This window comes from Uloborus diversus, chromosome 4, assembly GCF_026930045.1.
Source record: "Uloborus diversus isolate 005 chromosome 4, Udiv.v.3.1, whole genome shotgun sequence".
In the NCBI taxonomy this organism is placed as follows: Eukaryota; Metazoa; Arthropoda; class Arachnida; order Araneae; family Uloboridae; genus Uloborus; species Uloborus diversus.
In genome coordinates, this window is record NC_072734.1 from 15000499 (window position 1) to 15025511 (window position 25013).

At 34.0% G+C, this 25013-nt stretch overlaps 1 protein-coding gene across 1 annotated transcript in view; it reads left to right on the plus strand.

The window, feature by feature from the left end:
- The window catches only part of LOC129219845 (corticotropin-releasing factor receptor 1-like), a 167627-nt gene that overhangs the window by 80477 nt on the left and 62137 nt on the right, over window positions 1-25013 (plus strand). Inside the window, exons 3-6 of the mRNA XM_054854154.1 lie at window positions 2776-2888; window positions 5163-5292; window positions 15601-15757; window positions 24109-24242. Of these exons, the coding sequence (XP_054710129.1) occupies window positions 2776-2888; window positions 5163-5292; window positions 15601-15757; window positions 24109-24242 (534 nt within the window). The remainder of the gene's footprint in view (window positions 1-2775; window positions 2889-5162; window positions 5293-15600; window positions 15758-24108; window positions 24243-25013) is intronic.

A 25013-nucleotide genomic window follows, 5' to 3' on the forward strand; every position in this document is an offset into this window, starting at 1 on the left:
GTCCAAATTTGTGCCATTTGGCAAAGAAAATATTTTTTAAGGGCATTTGAAGAGCTTTTTTTCCATAATTTATGTCAATTCTTGTCTCTATACAGCGTTATAATTTACCTCAAAAATTTTAGAGTTAATTAAAATGAAAGTTATTTGGTGTTGAAGCTTCAAAGTTGAAGTCTGTGTTTGCTCCCACCTTTTGAGAACTGCCCTATACAAGTATATTCTTTGGCTTCAGTAAGGCAAGTAATACAAGCCTTTTAGTTGAGGATGCATTCCTACAATTATTTTCTCAACTAAAGTCATGTTTGTACATAAATGTACACCCACGCAATATATACATGTGTGCATGTATGAATGTATATACATCAATGGTACATACAGGGTGGCAATTATTGAGTTACAAGAAATGAAACTACAATTTTTGAAAAGCTAATGAGTACAAAAATTTTATGCACATTTTTACAGATATTGGAATTTAGTTTATTGTATGTCCGATCTGCCCGCCTATGGCTGTGATATGATGTAAGTAGAGAAATTATGCAAAATTCGTTGAAGTTTTGAGATATCTATGTTTTTAATAACCTGTTGAATTGCAAATTTTGAGATCAGCAATGGTTTTGGAGTTATTTGAATAAACATTTTCTTCAATGTGCCTCTGAGATCAGGAGAATTGGGCGGGCTGACCGATTTCCGGTTGACCGATTTCCATTCCATTGGTCTCTGGGCACCCTAAGGTGAAAATGAGCTCATCAAAGTATTCTTTTAAGCCTTTTAAAATACACCTAATTAGCTGCAGGGGAGTTAAGGTTTGTGGCGCCTTTAAAGGTGACCTTTAAAAAAATAATAAAAAAGGAGCAGCTGGATTTTAACACAATTATTGATGAAATTACCTCTAAAAAATTCGGGACACTGCACCAAAAACCGGGAGAAATGGCTATAATACTCTTTTTTTTCCAATTCAATGTTTCTTTAATTAAAAACATGAGAAAAGAATAAAATAGTCAATTATTTACTCAATTAGAAAATCGCCCGTCAAGATATGACGTGTGAAAATTGCTTCAACATTTGAACGAACCAATGGGGTGGTTTCCTTTAGTCAAAAGTACTACTTTTAGTCATTGAAATGGATAGAATGAGCAAAAAAAAAAAAAAAAACATGGACTCAGAAAATATTTTTATTTTCCCAACAGTTTTTTTTTTAATTAATTTTTTTTTAAATGTCCGATTTTTCAAACAAGGCGTGGTCTTTATGACGTCACAAATTATGCACTTAGCCGCATCTTTCTACTACGTTTCCACATTATGATAATCAAGCAGCAAATTAAAATTGCGCTCTACGCTTGCTACCAACTATATCGTTGCCAATACACGCGGGTAAAGATGCGAATTAAATATTTTGGACCGTGAATGACAACACTGAATGGCATTTCATCATTTGTGATGTCATCGGTAGAAGCGTTAAACGAGAAAAGAGCACCGATTTAAGTAATTTTTTAAAAATATTAAACTTAAAGAAATTATGTAAAGAATGGTTAGATTCTATGTTTTTAAGCATGCTCTTTCCGAAAAAAATACTTTTAAAATTTAGGAAACGACCCCATTGTTTGTTTGGTGATAGTTTGATAGTTGACATTTTAACCCTCACTCCAGTGGATTAACCCTAAACACCAGTAGATAGCGTTCATTTTTGACCACTTTTTCATTTCTTTATTCTCTCAACATGGGTCTTACGAGTAAAACAGTTAAGTTACCGGATCGAGTTTAGCCTTGTCACAATAAAGCATTTCCCTGCATGTCAAACATTACCAAAAAATATTATCAAATTATCATTCCGTGAAGCGAGTTTCATTGTTGATGACGTCATGAGCGTTACTCGATCATTTGCAATTATATATATGTTACCGTTAAAGTATGAAATCCGTTATTTATAGAATAGCTACTTACTTCATGGAATAACTGATCGTGTCCGTTAAACTGTAAACTTCTCTTGGTATTGCATGGTTTAACTAGTTATTTCATAGAATAACCATCTGCAACCCGTTAATGTGTAAAACAATCTATTTCATATATATATTGCACGACAAACACATTTACCTTCCACCACTTGTTACCCCAAAATGTTCGTGCAAAACCCAGTATGTCAACAAAAAATGTTTTTGTTTTAGAAATAATGCTCTTTGTAATTCCAAGTGTCATTTTAGTAATCCTTGTTGCAACAAATGATTTTATGGTACGCTTCCATAAATACCAGTTATACGCAGCTTAAATTGGATAAATTGCTTCTTTTTCATTTTAATTGTCTATCATTAGTTTATTTATAGAATACCTATATATATATATATATATATATATATATATATATTTCATTTTAGATAAATTGTTAATTTTACACTTTAACTGTCTCTCATTAGTTAATTTATAAATACCTAGTTATTTCATAGAATAATTAGTTAAATTGTCAAATTAATAACATATTACACACTTTAATGGACACGATCAGTTATTTCATGGAATAACTAGGTATTCTACAAAATAACTGCACTATATACTTTAACGTAACACACACACACACACACACACACACACACACATATATATATATATATATATATATATATATATATATATATGAGGATTCTTCCTTCTTTAATTACATTATTCGAACAATTGTATCATTTTTCGGTCGATCATTAGCATCGAACTTAGAGGCACTTTCAATCCTTTCACAGAGAATACCAACCCCTCTTTCACTAAATCCCGAATCTCTCTCTCTCCCCACAGGAGCGCGAGGAGCCGCCCCTCTCCCCGGTGACTGTGAGCTACGTGATCCTCGTGGGATCTGTCCTGTCGCTCGTCTGTCTTCTCATCACCCTCTTCATCTTCGCCTACTTCAAGTGAGTTTCCTGTTTTCCTACTCTATCTTATTCGGCCATCTGTTCAATTCCAATTATCGGGCTGCTTACTCCTTGCTTATTAAATCACGCATGTATAACTGCTTATCCGGTTGAGCCCGTGGCACGTCCGTACGTGGTGATGATAATTCCTTCATCCTGGTCGTAATTCGCCACGTTCTTCTTCCGATAAGATAGTGCTCAATGTTTGATGATCACTCGAACGTTGTTTTCCGATTTGAGGAAGCACGCATGAGAAAACGAGAAGTGAAGGTTACAGTGACGTAAAGAGAAATTTTGCTTGAAAATGGGTTTTTGTCAGATTCGTCATTTCAAATATTTTCGGGGGGGTGGGGGTTTGGGTCTAACTGAGGGAAAACGACAAAAAACGAACACAAATGCCTAATTTTATTATGTTTCTAAAATCCAAGGGGTGTTGATTGAACCCCTGCCCCCTGTTGTGATTTCAAGTAATTTAAGAGCGCAATGGAAGCGTTTCATCTTCATCGATAAAGTGACCTACAGAAAAGCTCTTTCGCTCATTAACTTTCTTTTCCAAAATAAGCAACTTCTTTTTCTCGTCTTATCATAGAACTGGTACTGTTTGGCCAATGAATTCAGTTTATATGTAGTCACGAATTTTATTTGTAACCAGGATCATGTGTCACTATATGTTTTTGACATGTACTTATGTTTTTGTTTTTGTTTTCTAATTAAATAAACACGTACGTCGTTCAGGGCAAACCAAACCGAGAAGATCTTGCAATCATTCGGGCCCTGAAGGATGGTGCTTACCCCCTGATCGCCCAAATGACGAGCCGGGTTTTCGCATATTTTCGCGCTCGGATAGATTTAACTAGATGGATATAAAGATACAACAGAGGAATAGAAACATAGATGCAAAGATAAATACATGGATAGATAAATAAACCAATACGCAGTTATAGATTATAGATAGATACATAGGTATGTAGATATATACTGTCGGGGTAAGGTAAAGAGCAGCATCTGAAACCGGAAGTAGAGATCCTAAATACGGAGAGATTGGACAACTTCGGAACGGCTGCCATCTTATGTCCAAAGGTAGTCACTCCCATCTTCTGCCCCAAATATCATTGTACATCGTATCGAAAAAATTAGAAGCTAGTTATGATATTATGAAATGCAATGTGCAGATCACAAGTATCTGTTTGTTTTCTATCTTTATGAACAAGTTTTAGAGAGAAAAAAAAATTTCTTTGTAAGCACTATGACGATATGAAACGATTGGCGCCGGATTGCCAGACTTGGCGCTCGCTCTGATTAATGAAAATACGAGGAGAAATAAAAATCAGTCTTTTCTTAAAGAATTCATGTCCTACACTCCATGGGGAGTTAAAAATTCACACAGCACAGCATTTCGAGCTGACAACACTTGGACTAAACATGGCGGAGATCGACGCGCCGTTGTCCGATCTCTCCGTATATAGGATCCCTAACCAGAAGCTCCCTGTAGCGCCCTCTTTGTTGCCATAAGTTTCAACGATTGTCACGGCCTATAAGCGTAAGCGAAATTTAGTGGGGCCGTGGACGGAGAAAGTAAACTGAGAAGTGGTCTTTAATAATAAAAGTAACATGAAATAGCTGCAAACTCTCCCAATTCGTTTGGGAGACTTCCGAATTTTGGTTCCTTCTCCCGAATTCCCTAATGAAATAAATGTCTTCCTAATTTTCATATTACGGTGTTGGCAGCTATGGCATTAAATCCTTAAAATTTGTTTTGTGTTCTTTCACAACATTATACTTTTTTTCAACTCAAGTTGAAAATAACGGCACGACGCGCGGAAGAAAAACCGAGTTAACAGATAAAACGTCACCTTACTTGCTACCGACCCTACCTGCTTCGCGAATAAGAGGAGATCACCACCTGTCTATGAGCTGCTATTGGCTGGCGCGTTTGATTCAAATGGGGGAAATGCTCTACGCTACTTCGCTCGTAAAAATGCTCTGCGCTACTTCGCTCGTAAAACTGAAAACATTTAACAATTGACAGAAATTATGACAAAAAAAAAAAAAAAAGTTACGCGTGCGTGTGTTTACTTAACTAACCCGATTTTGGAAGTGAAGAGCTTAATTTCACCCGAAAATCGGACAAGGCGCTAGGAACTATTTCCTTTGCTTGGCCTCAGCTTATTTCTCTATTGTCAAGTAAGCTTGCTGTCGTATAGACCCATATGCTTCGCAAATTTCATTTCGATTTTTATGTTTTTCTAATTTGCAAGTGTTCTTCCATTTCAGAGCCCTTCAGTGTTCGAGGGTCCGCGTGCATCGTAATCTCGTCCTCAGTCTGATCCTGCATGCGCTGATGATGCTGGCCGTCGCACTGCCCGGGATTTCGAGAGAGGTGGAACAACTGTACAGGAGCACGGTGAGAATACTTTTCTTTGATCGACAAATTCATTTAATGCTTTACCCTTTTTTTTCCACTTTTTAAAAATTTCCTCGCGTTTAGTCAAATGTTATAAGTTTTTGAACTGTTTAAAACTGAAGAAAAACTCGTTCAGATAAAAAAAACTACACAAAAATGAAGCGTCTTGACCGTCACCTGTCAAACAGAAAAAATGGTTTCTATGAATCAGAGTATTCATTACATCAGAAGTCATGGAAAAGGGGAACAGACCAACTACACAAACCCTGTATTAATAGAGATAATGCAGAATTACACCATAATTCCCTTTTTTAGCTCGTACGCGGAGGGTACATGTCTCTCTCTCTTTCTTTCTTTCTTCCTTTTAAATCCTAGTAAATGAAATATTCCAAACCTTTTCTGCACTGAAGTTCTGTAAATTATTCTATTGTTCTGTAAGTTACCGCCCTAAAAGCCAGGGCTAAGGCAGAAATACATAAAATACACCGCCAGCTCAGTCAATTCCATCCAGTAACTTACTGAATATACCATGCCTTGCCTTCAATATTTGAGTTGTACCGAACCATTGCTTCGGTCACTCGTCTGGTCAGTGCTAATTCTGTATTAGCTACCAGTTTGTTTGGCACTCTTGGCTTCCTTAAGAGGTTTTCCATCTCCAGCTCAGTCACTCTTATGCCGGGCTGATGAGTGCTAATAAGAACGAAATTGCAGTTCTCGGCTGGAATTGACTGAGCTGGCGTTGTATTTCATGAATTATTCAATTGGTTGTATTGAAGCAATAAGGGCTTGTTTACATTTATTCAAAAATTTATGGAGCAGTTTTATTTTGCTTTGGTTTAAACTAGGTTTATTCCCAATCTTCTCGATCTACTAGCGACACAAGCTTTGAGTATTCCGAAGGCAAATGGTTGCTATAGCGAAAAAAAAGTATTTTAAAACAGGTACGCTCTATTCTGTTCAAGAGTTTAAGAGGATTAAGAAGTTTATTTCAGTGTTAAGCAGCTTAAATATGTTATCCTGACTGCAAAAAGTATTACTTTAAAGCTTCATTTTTAATAGAAAAAAATCCTTAGGGACTCTAATGACATGAAAACACACGCACACACACACACACACACAAAAAAGATCACAGAGAAATAGCAATTTAAACTTTTTCTTTTGCATAAGTGCACATAGCGAGCGTGACCTAAAACCACTCATAACTTTTTAAATATTTGAACTAAAGCAATGAAACTTTTTCCATGTTCGGAATAATTTGTAGTTTGGAAATAAGCAATAATTTTTTGTTTTTTTTTTTGATTGTTTGATCATTTTTGAGGTATTGTAACTCCAAACCCTGCTTTTCAAACAGTGCATTTAGCCTCCAGTGGGCAGGAACTTCTTGCAAGAGAATCAGTTCAAGACAACATACCAAACAATCCCATTGTATAAAATATTATTGTGTTGAATAAACAGACGTTTTGTAGCAATAGAAGATTTGTTGTTATGCAAAATGTAAAAAAATATACCATCACGCCGTGAAGAATATTTTTGTAGTAGTAGAACAAGATGGATAGAAAAGATGGTTATCCCTTTTTGAAATCCTCTTTTAAAAATATTGTTACACGCTCGGTACAACTTCAAACTTTCTTTAAATGACGACACAGTTCTTGAGGAAACACGGGACATTTATTTACAGCTATGTGCAGGAAATGTAGTTACAACTGCTAAATCAATCATCAGCAATTAAGCAAATAACAATTAAACACCGTAAACTCAACGGTCACACACGTATTTATTTCAAAATACGCAAAAATACGCCAAATACACACAGAGACAAATACATGCTCTCAGCGCAACGGCTCAAACCAGTCTGACATTTTATCACGCGCGGAGGCTATTTATAAATCCTAGAGAAGTTTCGACAAAATTCGAAATGTTTCTCTTATTTTCTTTTTATTCCATTCATAAATCTTATCATTCAGAAATGGGAGGACCGTATACTTCAGTCGAATGTTAGGGGGTTGTATGTGCATTACAAGAAGCTATTTACAGGTTACGTTACTAAGATAATTTTAGATGCAAAATAATGGAAGAAACGCATAAATTAGCCAGATAACAACAAATTAATCACAAAAATAATTACTATTTACAGAATTTGTAACAATATATACTTCGAAAACTAAAATTTTATTTTTATAAAATTTAAGAGGAAATAAAATTTTTTTGGAGAATAATATAAAAATGTTGGTAACCGCAGCTTAAGGAGTAAAAAAATTAAATAAAAACACTGATATCATCGAGGGAAAAAAAGCTATCAAAGAATATCCCGTTTTGTCGTTAAATTATAAGCAATGACCCTAATACGATGTGTTATTTGAGATAAAGCTAATAGGAACACTGCTATATAAGTCCTATTCTGGTAAACACCTCCGCAATTTACTAAATTCGCGTTATCTCCACCAAATGCATTAATATCCGAATTAGTATAATTTGATTGAAACATAATATCGAGAAGGGCTATTTTGGGTAATTATCCGTCTCATACAGCACAAGTGAAACTGAGGTGATTACAACGATTCTAAATACGATAGCTGAAGATACTTGTTACTGAACTGAATTAGAGATTCATAGATAGAGATTTTCGTGTAGTTTTATTTTTCAATGGTAAGGTTTTGAGTAGAGATCAGTGATAAGCAAATGAATAGGAATACAATTTTTATGTTTAATTCAAATGTTAGAAAGCATCAACTTATTTTCTAGACGAGTTAAATATGCTATGTTATTCGATAGACAATGCATGAAAGGGAAAAAACAGTTTATACAGTTTTTAACTTGCCAATGGTGAATTTTATAACTTTCTCGTAAACGAGCTGATGTGTTGTGCATCACATGACTTCCTTTTACTCCAATTTAATGTAATTTCTCCATTATTGGCAATTTTAATGTGATTCAATTGTTTACTCTCTAAATAACACCAACAGTGGACAAATTGAAAACAAATTAAAACTAGTATGTTGTGGCCATCACAAAACTTTCTTCTATATTTTTCCTTTTTCTGATCCCTCCCCATGCTTGACGAATAAGCAATATTCCTAACAAAAACAAAATTACACATGCAAAAACTGGACGACCATCCCAATGTCTGAATTATTCGCAACTCCAGCGCTCGAATACGCTACCTTGCAGTGATTTATAAAACTGCCGGGAAAACTAAAACATTGCCACGTTGCGTTCCATGTATGTCTGCTGACGCATACACACGCAGTTTGTTCTGAGTATTTATTAACGAAATCGATGTATCTTAGTTTGCTTTCAGCTACGGAAATTCGCAACTCCAACGAACTATAGGGGGCACTGCAGTCACTGTCTAATGGCCGACTTAAAAACTAAAACAAACGCATGTGGTAGCGAAGAAAATGCCAAAAGTGTTGTGATTTTTGTTCGTATGTATGATATTTTCCGCTTTATTCTTTTTAATTTAATTTTCAAAGTCTTGTGGATATTCTGGCCCACGTAGAAAGAAATGAGAATTCAAGAAGCATTACTAAACGTCAAAGATTAATGCAAACTACGTAGTTCGTAGTTCTAAGCAGCTATTTCCACGATGTTGAATTCGATATTTATCAATTCTTGATAAAACTAAATAATAATTGTGGCCTGACAAGAACAACAATTAATGCTAGAGAATTCAATATGACATTACAAATTATTATCGAAAGAAGATGATACTTCTTTGCCTTGCATGGCTACCGCTTATTGTTTTGCATTTGTTGCTGAGTTATTTCTCTCGAATTCCCGAATCGGTTAATTTAAAATTTTTCTGCTTCGATTTTTCTAATTTCTGAGTTACGATTTAATTGTGTCAAGTTATGCAAATCATCTACAGAATTCTTACGGATATATGGTGGTAGTTTTCTTTTCAGTTGATTGACCATTATTTCTTTTTACTTATCGAATTCTGTAATCTTACTACCATTTTATTCCACTCATAATAAAAATTAAAAATGGTTTAACTAAAAACGCGAAACCTCGCCAAGGCTACTTTGCTCGCACAATACTAAAACTATAACCCTAAACAAATTTGGCGAAACCTTTCAGCTGAGAATGAAAGGAATAAAGTAAATTCTTTCTCGGTGAAACATTTTTCATTTTGTTCTGCGATAATATATTCAAGAAAATATTTTGCATACCGTCCATTTCAACTAAATGCTGCTGTAAAAGATGGCTAGATAAATTAATTTAAGATTAAAAGAAACTTATATTCTTACAAAGTCATACAAAACAATAAAAATTTTTACCTTGTATAACGTTATCCAAGTTTGTTAATCCAGTTTTCGCTTTCACCATTTTCAATCAACTCATATTTTAGAAGGAAATAAGGAAAACTAACAATATTTTGAGAAGGTCGAGAATACTACTAAGGGGTGAATTAATTTCTGTAGCTGAAAGCAAACTAAGACTCATCGATTGCGTTAATAAATACTCCTAACAAACTGCCTGTGTTTACGTCAACAGACACACGTGGAACGCAACGTGGCAATGTTTTAGTTTTATCGGCAGTTTTGTAAATCACCGCAAGGTAGCGTATTCGAGCGCTGGAGTTCCGAATTAATTCGTCCCTTAGTAGTATTCTCGAGCTTCTCAAAATAATGTTAGTTTTCATCATTTCCTTCTAAAATATAAATGATGAAAACGAAAATTCTGGATTAACAAACTTGGATAACGTTATACAAGGTAAACATTTTTATTGTTTTGTATGAATTTGTAAGAATATGGTTTTTTTTAATCTTAAATTAATTAAACTAACCATACCTTACAGCAGCATTTAGTTGGAATGGACAGTATGCAAAAATATTTTTTTGAATATATTATCGTAGAACAAAATGAAAAATGTTTAACCGAGAAAGAATTTACTTTATTCCTTTTATTCTCAGCTGAAAGGTTTCGCCAAATTTGTTTAGGGTTATAGTTTTAGTATTGTGCGAGCAAAGTAGCCTTGGCGAGATTTCGCGTTTTTAGTTAAACCATTTTTAATTTTTATCATAAGTGGAATAAAATAGTAGTAAGATTACAGAATTCGATAAGTAAAAAGAAATAATGGTCAATCAACTGAAAAGAAAACTACCACCATATATCCGTGAGAATTTTGTTGATGATTTGCATAACATGACATAATAAAATCGTTACTCAGAAATTAGAAAAATCGAAACAGAAAAATTTTAAATTAACCGATTCTGGAATTCGAGAGAAATAACTCAGCTACAAATGCAAAACAATAAGCGCTAGCCAAGCAAGGCAAAAAAGTATCATCTTCTTTCGATAATAATTTGTAATGTCGTACCGAATTTTCTAGCATTAATTGTTATTCTTGTCACGCCACAATTATTATTTAGTTTTATCAAGAATTGATAAATATCGAATTCAACATCGTGGAAATAGCTGCTTAGAACTACGAACTACGTAGTTTGCATTAATCTTTGACGTTTAATAATGCTTCTTGAATTCGCATTTCTTTCTACGTGGGCCAGAATATCCACAAGACTTTGAAAATTAATTTAAAAAGAATAAAGCGAAAAAATCATACATACGAACAAAAATCACAACACTTTTAGCATTTTCTTCGTTACCAGATACGTTTGTTTTAGTTTTTTCGTCCGCCATTAGACAGTGACTGCAGTGCCCTCTATAGTTCGTTGGAGTTGCGAATTGTAAAAGCAAAGCAAAGAGCGAAAATTGAAAGTTATTTTAAAAGCCTTACTTGAATTAATTACAAATAATTTATTTATTAACAAACATAAGATGACAACAGTTAAAAATTTTAAATCATTGAGACAATATTTCGGATCATTTCCATACAATTAAAATCACGAGAAATACGCAGACGACAATCTATTACGATTTATCTTTCTTATTGTTGCATTAATAAAGCTATTTTTATTCGCAAAAAAAAAAAAAAAAAATCAACACCTCTTGGAGCGATTGGAGTCAAAATTGAACCAAAGCCTGTTTACGTATGGATTCATATATATTCCAAATTTCAACCAGAATGTAGCATTACTTCTTGAGATAGGGCACTCACAATGGAAAAAAAGAACGGGCGATTGCGCTACCCCCCTTTTTAGCTGTTGACACCAAAATAAAATCAGCTCTTATACCCACTAAGGGCTACTTGTCAAAAAAATTTATTTTATTCCGTTCGTTATTTCTTGAGATACAGCAGTCACAATTGACGACAAAAAACGTTCTATAACTCAACCCCCCTTTTAGCTATTGACACCAAAATTGAATCAGCACCTGCTCCTGTTAGTGGCAACATGTGGACCAAATTTTGTTTGATTCCGCCTGTTACTTCCTGAGGAATAGCAAGCACGCGTAACTCAAAAAACGTCCCATTGCTCCACCCCCCTTGGAGGAATTCGCGCCAAAAACCAATGGGTACAAGTTCCCATAGGGGCACATATGTGTACTAAATTTCGTTCAATTTCATGCGGTAGTTTTTGCTGTAGAGCGACCACAAAAAACTGGTCACATACAGACGTGACACACATACACACAGACAGACAGACATTTTCCAAAAATAGTCGAAATGGACTCAGCACACCTCAAAACGTTCAAATCCGTCCAAATTCGAAATTCGAAAATTTGCACGAATCCAATACTTTCTTCTATATATTAGATATAGTAAAAAGTAAAAACAAAAAAAAATCGCCAAATTTGTCCCCGAGTTGGCGACAAAACTTGGCGACTAAAAGACTGGTGATATATCGCCAAGTGTTCGACAAATAACAACACAACTTGAGTTTACATCGAAATTAACAATGATTTCCCCTCAAAAAAGGGCAAAACTCCCCCTTAAGAACATCCGAATGCTACCAAAAGGGGAGGTGCACAACTAGACCTCACTAGGAGTCTACGTACCAAATTTCAACTTTCTAGGACATACCGTTTTTGAGTTATGCGAGATACATACACACATACACACATATACATACGTACATACGGACCTCACGAGAAAATTCTTTGTAATTAACTCGAGGGTCGTCAAAATGGATATTTCGGATGTCTGTACGTTCCTAGGCCAACGTGTCTGTACGTTCCTATCCACGTGTGATCGGGTCCAAAAAAAACTCAACATTCATTTGGGGGTGAGAAAAATGGAAATTAAGGCCGATTTTTGAGTTAAATTTTTTCGCGAATACAATACCTTTTTTCTAAAAGGAGGTTAAAAGAGAAAAAAACCCTTGAAAATAGGATTTATATCTTGATAAAAACGTCCCGTAAAAATATCGAAAATAAAATAATAGTGAGTAAAAGTTTAAAATATGTTTGAAAAAGGCCAGTGAATTGGAAAAACGCGTGTCGGTTTATATGCATTTAACACACTCTCTTAAAGAAAATAACCTAATTTGAACAATAGCTTTTAGTTTCAAACATTCTCCACAGAACTTCAATGTTTTAATTTTTTGATTTCAGAATTCTTTTGTTTGATTTTGAACAGTTCAATTGAGTTTAACTTTAGGTTTTATGGAAAAATTTAAATAGTTAATATATCCTGATTAAAAGGGCAGAATTGTTTGGATCATATTTTTTAAGAAAGACTTTTTTTACTTTAAAGTTGCAAAAGTACGTAAAAGTTTTGATATTGTTTTTAAGGTAATTTTTTACCAGTTACCATCGAATGGGCATGTAGGAACTTTTATTACAAATCGGTAACACTAAAAATAAAAGAGAATAAATCAAAAGTTGAAGATATTCTGAATATATTCTCAGTTTGTGGTACTTGTGAAATAGGAAAAACTTTATCAGCATAAATAAACAATTTATAGACTTTGCATGAAAATAGACTACTGATATATTGAATGATCTGCTCAACTTACTAAATCCATTAATTTGAAAAATTTCTTCAACGTGCAGAAATAAAAACTAAAAGTTATCTTTCAACGAAACTATTATCGAAATTTACAGTTGGGGTAAATCTAACCTAGCAGCGTCATAATGCTCTAATTACGATCTGTGTAACCTTTACAATGCTGCCAGGTTAGGTGTTTAACTCATATCATTTTCTTCAATACACTTTTTAAAAAACTTTTTTGTTTTGTTGGGCACTGACCAAAGGCTAAATTTTTTCTTTTTGAATGGAATGAATGAAAAAAATTGACACTGCTTTTTTTCTTAGAAATCAACTGCCTAGTAAGAACATTGAAAACAAATTGTTCTAACTTTTCTTTGCGTAGATATTTTTTGGAGTCTTGCTTTGGGAGTATTCTTGATTCAATTCGGTTCTGCATTTTAATTTCCCAACTATTCCACGTTTTCATATTCAACCACTGTACTGAAATTTTTCAACTTATCCTGTGAAAAACCTTCATTGTTGAATTTAATTAAAGCATAACGTCAAAAGACGTTTGGGAGAATTTGTCATTGTTTTTGTAATAAGTATATTAGATTTCTTTTGTCTGAAAAAAGACATGTATTGTTGTAAATATTCGTTTCAAATAAATAAATGTTTTAGCAGCTGAAAAGAATTATTTGAGACCATTAGTATTGACAATTCAAAATTGGTGCTGGTATACGAGAAAAAACAAACAAAAAAAAAAAAAGGTTCTATAGCAAAATGAAAAATGGAGTTTTAGATTATTACCAGCCATTTTAAAGAGGAATCCATGACCCTCAAGGCCAACTCCCTTGATCCGCGCTTGGTACATTTTCACGCAGTTTTTTTTTTTTTTTTTTTTTTTTTTTTTTTTTTTAAACTTAGATATGCAAATATGCAATATTGTCCAGGGCTGCGGAGTCGGAGGAAAAATGGCCGACTCCGACTCCTGGATTTTTAAACGTCCGACTCCAACTCCAACTTCGGCTTTTTTACTCATTTTTTTATTTATTTTTCAAATCCCCCCTCCTCACGGGAAGGGGGAAAAACCCCTAAACAGAGATTGAAATATTAATTCCTTTTTATGAAAATTTCGCGCAGTATTTTATTGTAAACCTAAGATGCATACAACGTTAAAAATTCAATTCGAAAATCAAATCATCCAATAGTTGCAACTTCTAAAGTGAGATTACTTAAAAATCCCATTTTAAAAAAAGAAATTGAAAAGGATTAATTTGCTCCCCTTTAACATTTAACAAATAGATGTTGATCAAATCCTGTGTTTTCAATTTTTGAACGCTGTAACTTGAGAGAAAAAAAAAACATTTGTTGCTAAGTCAAAAAACTTCTCTTGAGAGGGGACACCCCCCCCCCTCCCGGGGGACACCTCAACTTAATTTCAGAGTTTACAAAAATTGAAATACTTTAATTCTGAAGAATTTTCCCAATTATTAACCTTAAATTTCATCTTAAAAATTTCAATGCACTATATTACGGGGAGAGGTCGGGTACATGTACGTCTGGAGCAAATTTTACGCAAAAGCGGCGGTATACAGCTTTGTACGAATAGCTTTTACTATACCTACATTTCTTGGCTCAATTTTTAATTTTAATTTTATTGGCAGCTTTAGAATTAACCTTAATATGAAGATTTTAGGATTAACACAATTATTGAGTATTGTAACCAATAAATCATGCACTGATTTTATTTTGTACTTTTTAGTGATAACCGAACTTTCTTAGATAAAGTTTTTAGATTTAAAAAAAATATTTATATTTAATCGGATCTTTTGGATTTGCGCTTTCGTACCAACACTTATTTGAATTTACCAAGCACCCTCAGAAGTTTTCCAACTTGCTCAAGCGATACATACATTCCTTTTACTATTTTATAACTAAAATCGAGGTAAAAAATATTATTATTTTTATTTGAAAGTGATTACTTAGAAAATGTTAGGCAACAAAATTGTTTGCTGACAGTTGCTTTCAGTTAAATAAAGTTAAAAAAATAAGCAAACTAGGAGACACGGCGTAGGTAGCTGTTACAGAAAGTTCGATAAACAATCAAGCCAGCTGGTTGCCCCAATGACAGTTATTTTCTTATTAGTAAGCCTGTATATATGTAATCAAATTAATTGGTAGTCAGTTTTTTTAAAAAATGCAAGGAGAGTCATGGAAAATTAAAGAAAAGAAAGAAACCCGGAGTCGGGGTGGAAGTCGGCATGTTTTCGAACGACTCCGACTCCTTTACCCCAAAATCAGTCCGACTCTTCAACACCGACTCCAAAGCCCTGATATTGTCTAGTCTAAGTTCAAAAGTATTTCTTAAATGTGAAGTATTGAATGAATTCGGTACATTGCATTCTCTTTTTAATTGAAAATCCAATTCCACTTTTTGACTGAAACTTGAACTTTGTGTATTTTTCACTTATTTCTCGATATTCCGTTCCTAGGACTGGCTGTGCAAAGCAGTGCTCGTGCTGAAGATGTATTCGTCGATGGCCTGCATCCAGTGGATGTTCGTGGAAGGCCTCCTGCTCCACTCCTCGGTGGCCGTTTCCGTTTTCAGGAAGGAGGCCCCCTTCCGAGTCTACTACGGCCTTGGCTGGGGTATGTATGTATATGCGTTACAAATTCTTATTTTACATGCAACTGAACTAAACTAAGGGGTTACAGTACCTCAAAAATTATTGCTTATTTCGAAACTAAACACTTGTCCAAACACAGGGGAAAAGTTTCATTACTTTAGTTCAAATATTTGAAAAGTTATGAATGGTTTTAGGTCATGCTCGCTATGTATTCTTATGCAAAAAGAAAACTTTAAATTGATTTTTCTCGATGATCGTTTTTTTTTGTGTTTTCGTGTCATAAGAATCCCTAAGGCTTTTTTTCTATTAAAAATACAGCTTTAAAGTAATACTTTTTGCAATTAAGATAATATATTTAACAAAACTGTGCATTGGATAAGCATTTTATAAATTATTCAAATGTTTAGAGCATGTTATACCTTTAAAAACCAAATTTTTTTGAAAAAAATTACGATTTTTTCCGTAATTACTCACAGAAAATTTTCTGGTAAACACAAAAGCAAATGAATGCACAGATTTTTAGAGATGATGATTGTAATCGTTTAGCAAAAAAAATTTTTTATATTAGTTTTAAAAAAAGCCTTAGGGATTTTTAAAAATTAAAATTTTCCTAAATGTTTTGAATTTTTAAAAAAAGTAAGCAATATTTAATTTTTTAAAAAAAAAAAATTATTGATTACAAAGTAAGTAAGCATGTTATGGTTTCAACAAAAAATAGAATTTACTTAAATTAAAAAAAATTGCTTGAAAGGTACTGTGACCCCTTAAAACCAAACACAGAAATCAGTTGTCATTTCCACGTCAGCACTTTATCCCTCGTTACACGATTTTGTGTTCCATGTTCCGGCTTTACTCCTACAGTAAGGGCTTTCTTGCTTCAATCCACTAAGAGCCGTTGAGCGCAACAGTGGTGGTTAGTTTAATTAGTTTTAACCTCATTCTACTTCCAGGGGCACCCCGATGGGAGGTCCCTGTGACCTTCCAAAAAATTTTTTATTCGGCAAATTTTTTTGACAATTCGGCAAAATTATCATAATTCGACAAATGTGGTCTCATGGTTCGGTAAAATTATCTTCATTCTTCAAAATTGGAGATCCATTCGGCAAATTGAGAGTTTCCGTCCTCCTATAAATTTAAATTCTTGGCACCCCTCAGGGGTGCCTACAGGGGGGCTTATGGCGCAAGTTGCGCCATCAAAATTTTTGGGGGGATTTTTTAATTTTTAAAATTTTTCTATTTAAATTTATTTATTGTTTTTTATTTTTGATTCAAGTTATCTATTTTATTTTATTTTATTCTGTTTATATTTCATTTCATTTATTTATTTAGTTTGTATGTGTGTGTGTGTGTTTGTCATTGGCGTATCACAGAACTTTTCTAACAAAATAATGATGATAATAATGGTTAAAAATAAATAAATAAAAAAATAAATAAAAAAATGTTAAAAAAATAAATTAATTAACGTATTTTTAAAAAATAAAAAAATAAAAGAGAGCTAGAAAAAAAGGGGGAAAGAGGGTTGAGAAAATTTTGGGGGTGGGGGAATTTGCGCCATTGAACTTGGGGGAAATGGGCACTCCTGGCACCCCTGGCTACTTCAACGCAAAAGTGTTTTAAGTCTAGGTTGTACGATTTGCCGATAGTCAGTCATCGAGAAACGGAACAGCAGTAGCGTTTTACGCAAAAGAAGCTACTAAAAACTGAATCACTCCATCACTCAAAATCGTAATTTATTGACAAACAACACTTCTACTCTCAACGACTCCAAGCATGGTCACTCGGGTGAAGATAATATTTAATGAATAAGCACGAGGGGAACATTTAATTATGCACATCCAATTATTAAGTGCGCAGAAAAGTGGGCAAAATTTACTTTAATGCAGAGTTTGAAATTAGTGTTTACCCAATTAAAACATAAAGTAAAATATCATGACAAAATTGTGGGATAAATAATGAAAAATATTTATATTAAATTGCTTTACAGAATTATGTATAGGGTATTCGAAGATTTTTTAAAAGTGCTTTATAATGTCAACAGTATTCGATACTCGTCATAATAAGCACAGTTCTTCACAAAAAGATTTTAAAACCTTTTACCTCCAGAGATTTTTAGGGTATTGAGCAGTTCACTACAGTTCCTACTTGTTCAACCTCGGGAACGTAAATAATATTCTTCATACATACCGCGAAAAATAGAACTTTGACAGGATGATATAGGAAGAACATGAAGGATATCTTATTGGACTATCTCCACCAATAAATCAAAGAGTCTGGAGTTTTTCAGTAAGAAAAGTCAATATTCCTATACTGATCAAATGCTCTGGTTTTGAAGGCAGATAAACCAACTGTATAACAAGTAGATTTATAAGTATTTTAGCTGTAGTAAAAAGACACCATGCGTAATCTGATATTTCTTTACCTAAGGAAAAAAGGACAGCCTTTCTATTCAGTGATTAACAGACAGAAAGGAGGGAGGGGAATTGATTTGAGTAAAATCTTCTCTTCTGAGGAGGATTTTACTTGAACTTATTTCCGCCATATATTCACGTAATTTTATTCTTACGTTTTCAATACACCAATGCCTAAAGTTTCAAAAAGTTTAATTATTGTTTTCTAATAACTACGGGATCATTTTGAGAAATAGGTTTAACTAATAGCGGTAAATGCTCGGTTCGTGTTAAAAGTCAGAAAAGGAAGAAAAAATGAAATGGCAAAAATACTCTCACGGATTTTCATTAGAAATCTTGCTTCATATTCCGTAGATCTCCCCCAAAAACAATGGCGCACCCCCCCCCCCCAAACACTGAGAACTCCCTTTCCCCGCCAAAATCAGGAACTCTCCCCTGAAAAAATGAAAAAATACCCTTTAAACCAGGGGCGGCAAATAGGGGGGTCAAGAGGGGGCGGTCGCACCCCCAAATTGTTTGAGCAGAATGATAGAAAATGGGTGAATTCAATTTAAGTAAGTCGGAAATCAATGTTCATTAGCAACTATTTGATGATACTCGACACATTCTCAGACTAGAAAAAGTGTTTTCCGTTGTTTGGATGATGACTTAAAATTCATGAATTTTCGGCTTTTTTAGAACATAGAAAACTGATAAAAAAAAAACAATGGTTAATTTTAACTAAAGAAGACATTGCCTCATATAGGCTAAATATTTCACACTTGTGTGCCCAGTGTAACGATGGTATGTCCACAGTTCAATCTGCAATTGATCTGTGCACCATGCTACCACAGTTCAATCTACAATTGATCTGTGCACCATGCTACCACAGTTCAATTTACAATTGAAACTGAAAATATATTTTTTTATAGATGTATATTTCAATCGTGAAATTTTTCAAAAAAAATCTTCCTCCGAGTCAATTTTAAAGAGGCGCAAAAAAAAAAGTGACAAAAATCCACATGATGATGTGAAGTCAAACATTGATTTTTGAATATTTTGAATGAAGTAATAGATTCAGTTTCGAATGAAATTAACACAAAATTTGATGATAATTATTTTTCTGTATGGTTGCCTGGCATTATGGTATTTGGATTGGATTTTGAAAACAAAAAATAAAATGTTTCAACTGTGAGCAAAAGTTTTAGCATGAGGCAAGAAAAATTACAAGCAATATACCGACAGAATGGTTTTCACACATCCAGAGACTGCAGTTCCGTCCTTGTTATGGACTCATCAGTCTGGAATAGTAAATAACAGAGCTGGCGGCAGATGATATCTCATTGAAGCTGAGAGCGCCGGCATGACTAGATTATTCAATGATAAAAAGTTTAAGCCCCTCACAGTTTTTGAAGTAGCCTGGGTGATTTTGAAGAGAAGATATAAAAGGTGTTTTCATATATAACTTTGTGTTACTTCAATTATATTTTAACTATTACAATCAGCAAGCTAGTAGAGAAAGATTTTTTTATGTCTCAGGAGGTTAGAGAAATATTTTCGAAGCACAAAGGGGAAAAGAACCCTTTTCCATTTAGCTGAACTGGGAAAACAGCACGACATTGGGCAGTGGTAGATTAGTATAGCTTGACCACGAAAAGAAGGCGGATGACGTTGAAGCAAAAACATCATTTGTATTATTTGTAACAGGTTTTTTGGTATTATTTTGCAATAGATAGGATTAGAGAGACCATACCCCTTACTATCCATTACTTTCTGGCAGATTCTACCTATTACGAATGATACACATGATGTTTTGCTTCAAGGTCATCCGCCATCTATCCGTGGTCAAACTTTAACACGATTCCCTGCTCTTCCGAATTCCAAAAATCATGCATTATAACTTTTCCAAAAGGTATAAAAACTTTAGTAGCGAGATGTTTTGTATGATAACTTTTTAGTCAATGAATCAAAATTTTAATTGTTTCTAAACACTAATTTTATTCATACTAAACCAATTTTATGAAAACTTCTTGTTAGCTAATGTGCATTTGGTTTCGCTTTGGGGTTATACATATTTAAGAAACTCGACCCCCCAAATGAAATGGTGAAATGCAGCCCCTGCTTTAAACACCGAAAAACCCTCCAAAAAAAAAACTTTAGTGGTGCAGTCTGGACTAAGACCTCCTTCCCCCGACTGTATAGGCAACCCTGCCTATTGATTAAAACTGAAAGTATTACCAGTTTCTCCAGGCATAAATAGCGAATTGTGTTGCTCTTTATTCGACCCTGCCTTTTGACAGCATTTAATATTTTGTCCTGATAAAAGAAATGCTGCTACTTAAAAGGCTTCTGATCTGGACGAGTCTGGTGAAGCTTTCGAGGATCGTAAACTAAGGTTTCATCTTAGTAAAGCATATTTAAATGATTAACTGAGTTCGGGTGCTTAAAGTTCCGGATAAAAACTTAAGAACTATTCCTCATTCCTACCTCAGCTTTGCATAGATCTTCTGTAAAATTTAAATCATTTGGAAAAAAAAAACTAAGATTATGCAAAACCACTATATTTCAGCATCAGGGTTTTTTTTTTTTTTTTTTTTTTTTTTTTTAATGAAGTTTTGAATAAAAAGAGAAAAATTGACGGGCAGAGTATATCAACAGGTCTATAGTGCGGCTCTGATAAGTTAAGCTAAGACCTTGCGCTCCGATCCAAAATGGCTGAACTTAAGCTGATGCGTCTGCTCGCATATATATAGGGGCCTTACTTCGGCGCATCTTTCTACCACGTTTCCACGTTATGATAATCAAAAAGCGAATTAAACATTGCGGTCCACGCTTGCTATCAACCATATCGTTGCCAGTACACGTGAGTAAAGATGTGAATTAAATATTGTGCTCTTCTGAATGGCAACAGTGAATGGCATTTCATCATTTTTGTGATGTCATCGGCAGAAGCGTAAACAATAAAAGCGCACCGATTAAAGTATTTTTTTTTTTAATATTAAACTTTGTCAAATTATTTTAAAAATGGTCAGATCCTATGTTTTGAAGCATGCTCTTTCAGAAAAAAAATACTTTTAAAATTTTGGAAATGACCCCATTCTTGTATTATGCTCTACTGAAAACAAAGGTTTTTTTTTTTTCTTTAGTACTTTTCCTCGTTCAGAAAATTCCAGATTAAAATTATTCATACGAATTTCTCTCAGAAATTAGTGCGACCCAATTCTATGGTTACGCTTTTCAGACTGACATTCCAAACAAAAAATGATGTGTTTTCTTTCCATTACTAACTGTCACAAACCTTCTCATTATCGAATTCCTAATTTTCAATTAACACAAAATAAATGAAATGTTTTACGAAATTACTCCGAATGTATTACTGATTAGAAAAAAGGGGATAAGCAAGGGGAAAAAATGTTTCTCCATCAATCGGTTTTGAATCATATATAAAAAAAACTTGTGTAATTTATCTCACGTTTAAGCGAAGATCAATAACTTTCATGGCATAATAACTTTAACACATTTGGCAACATGAAAACTATTTGGTTTATATCAGAAGATAGAAATTGATGCATCTGAAATATCGCTAAATATATTCCAAACGTGTTAGCAGATTCATAAAACTTTGACAAGATTGGTTAATGAGCAAGAGTCCCTTGTGGCAAAGGGATGTTGATACATGTAACAAGTATCAATAATTATGCTAGATATTTTTTATTCCAGTAAATACATTTGCTAAAGGGAATATGATTACTTTGTTTTCGAAACATAAATCAACTTTCTGGTGGTGGGTCGTAAAATTTATTACTAAACTCAGTTGCTCAGTTCATTTAGTTAAGCGGTGTTTCTGAATTGTATTCTTGTGTCTTTTGCTATTAATAGCTTTTCTTTAAAAATTAATTTTCAGTAATTTAACAACAAGAAAAGCTTTATTTTTGCTGCATTATTACCCTACTTTTCTTTCAAAAATGGTTTCAAATTCTTTTAATAATTGAGAAAAAAGCGAACGTTATTGAGTAAACAACCCAGTTTAACTAAAAAGGGATGAATTCTGTTCTATTTACATCAAGGTACTGAAAATATACTAACAGTATGCGATACCCTCAGTCAGGCTGTCTTAGTCAGTATGTCTAACCACCTGGAAAACCCGGATTTAGAAAAAGTCAGGGAAATTTTCTTGGCTCCTGGAAAACCTGGCAAAGTCTGTGAAATTATAATTTCTTAAAAAAAAAAAAGTCTAGAAAGTTTTCAATCCCTGAAAAAAGGATAATGATAGAATTTTTTGGAAGTACTTACTTTCATCTTTTTGGTGATTGTTGCACAGTATAGGCACTCAATTTTGGAATCCCGAAACCCGGAACTTTTTCCCTTAAATATTTTTAAAAAAAAGTTTTAAATTAATTTTTTTTCTCACTTCTAAAAGTTCAACATCGGCAATTACTTGTTAAAAAGACAATTCAGCCTTTTTTTTTTCGATGCCAAAGGGGTGATTCATAAATAAGCGTTTTGCCCTAATTGTGCAGAATAACATCTACTTTCGGTTAACGATAACTTTATTTTTTCTTCTCATAAATATTCAATACAAAACCTATTGAACAAAAATACAAAACTATTTTTAGTAAAACTATGATTTATTTGAAGTGGAATCAAATTTGGGTTTAAATTATTCGTTTGAAAATTCTTAAACAATTGCACTCAACGATTTTTGGTTGAAATATTCCCAGCAATCCATTCTGCTACTTCAGAAAACAGGACAATTCAGCGTGCCGCAGTGGGGTCGTTTCCAAAAATTTAAAAGTGTTTTTTTTTTCTGTAAGAGCATGCTTAAAATATAGGATCTGACCATTTTTTAAATAATTTGTTCAAGTTTAATATTTTTAAAAAATTACTTAAATCGGTGCACTTTCATTGTTTACGCTTCTGTCGTGTGACATCACAAATGATGAAATGCCATTCAGTGTTGCCATTCACGGAGAAAAATATTTAATTCGCATCTTTACTCACGTGTATTGCCAACGATATGGTTGATAGCAAGCGTAGAGCGCAATATTTAATTCACTTCTTGATTATCATAACGTGGAAACGTGGTAGAAAGATGCGCCAAATTGCATCATTTGTGACGTCATAAAGACCACGCCTTGTTTTCAAAATCGGACATTTAAAAAAATTAATTAAAAAATAACTGTTAGGAAAATGAAAGTATTTTCTGGGTCCATGTTATTTTTTTTACTCATTCTATCAATTTCAGTGACCTAAAGTAGTACTTTTGACTGAAGGAAACAACCCCATTATTATTGGGGACAATAGTGCCGCCTTCCTGGAAAAAGGACGTATGGTCACCTTATCAATGACTGAATTTTCTCAACAATCCTTCTCAGCTTTTTGTTTCAAATTATGTTTTAATCCCAACAGAAAACATAATGGGGTCGTTTCTGAAATTTCAAAAGTATTTTTTTTCTTGAAAAGCATGCATAAAACATAGGATCTAACTATGTTTTAAATAATTTGGTTAAGTTAATTATTTAAAGAAAATACTTTAATCGGTGCGCTTTCATTGTTTACGCTTCTGCTGATGACATCACAAATGATGAAATGTCATTCACTGATGAAATTCACAGAGCACAATATTTAGTTTGCATTTTTACTCACGTGTACTGGCAACGATATGGTTGATAGCAAGCGTAGAGCACAATGTTTATTCGCTTCTTGATTATCATAACGTGGAAACGCGGTAAACAGATGCGCCAAAGCGCATCATTTGTGACGTCATAAAGACCACGACTTGTTTGAAAAATCGGACATTTGAAAAAAATAATTAAAAATTTAGCGATGGGAAAATAAAAGTATTTTCTCGCTCCATGTTTTTTTTTTTTTTTTTGCTTGTTCTATCAATTTCAGTGACTAAAAGTAGTACTTTTGACTGAAGGAAACACCCCCATTGGACAATATGTGTTTGAAATCTCCTGATGATGAAATGTATCTTCCCCAGGTCTCCCCCTCCTTTGCGTGGCGACGTGGGTGGCGCTGATGTGCACGCACCACCAGGAGAAGAAATGTTGGAAAGGCTACGGACACTCGCCGTACGTCTGGTTCATCACTGGGCCCATGATACTGGCCCTTCTAGTAAGTACACTTCGTCCCGCTCTAGTCCGAACTACGTCACGGCTTTCTTCCTTTGAATGGATAATTTGATAACATGCAAAATACCGGCAGCCCGGTTATGCCATCCGGAGACTGCAGTTTCGTTCTCATCAACCTGGAACAGTCAATAACTGAGCTGGAGGCAGATGTTGAGATTACCAACAAACCGTAGTTAAAACTAACTGAGCACGGCAGCGAGATATCGGTCTCGCTTAAACGAATATCGTCGGCTCCAAGAAATATTACTGTTTGACCACGGATTGCATGGAATTGGCAAACATCCAGTTAAGGCGACTCCATCTGATTGAGGGGAAAAATAAAAATTTTATGCGCGTATTCCGCTCATTTGAATGAGACTGTGCTAAATTTAGAGGCTAACATACATCTGCAAAGTCTGACATCCCTGAAAACTAATAGATGCTTCTATTTCCGCGTGTAAACCGGACGTTTGCCTTTCCATACAATCCGTGGTTAGACAGTATTAGATTAAGCGGTGTATTTAATTAAGCAGGGAAATTTTATTTACCTTTCCTGGTTGACAACTTTTCTCTTAAAATTTAATAATAAATCAATATCTAAGTAATAGAAGAAAAAATATGTTTCATTAAGGGATGTCAGTTTGGCAATCTTTTGTCGGATTCCTTTGGAACATGGCGCTCAACTAGCAACTTAATGCTCAACTTTGCAGCGGTCATGGTTGTCTCATTTTTGTTCAAAATGGAGTCAAGACAATTCGTGCATATCCTTCCCTAA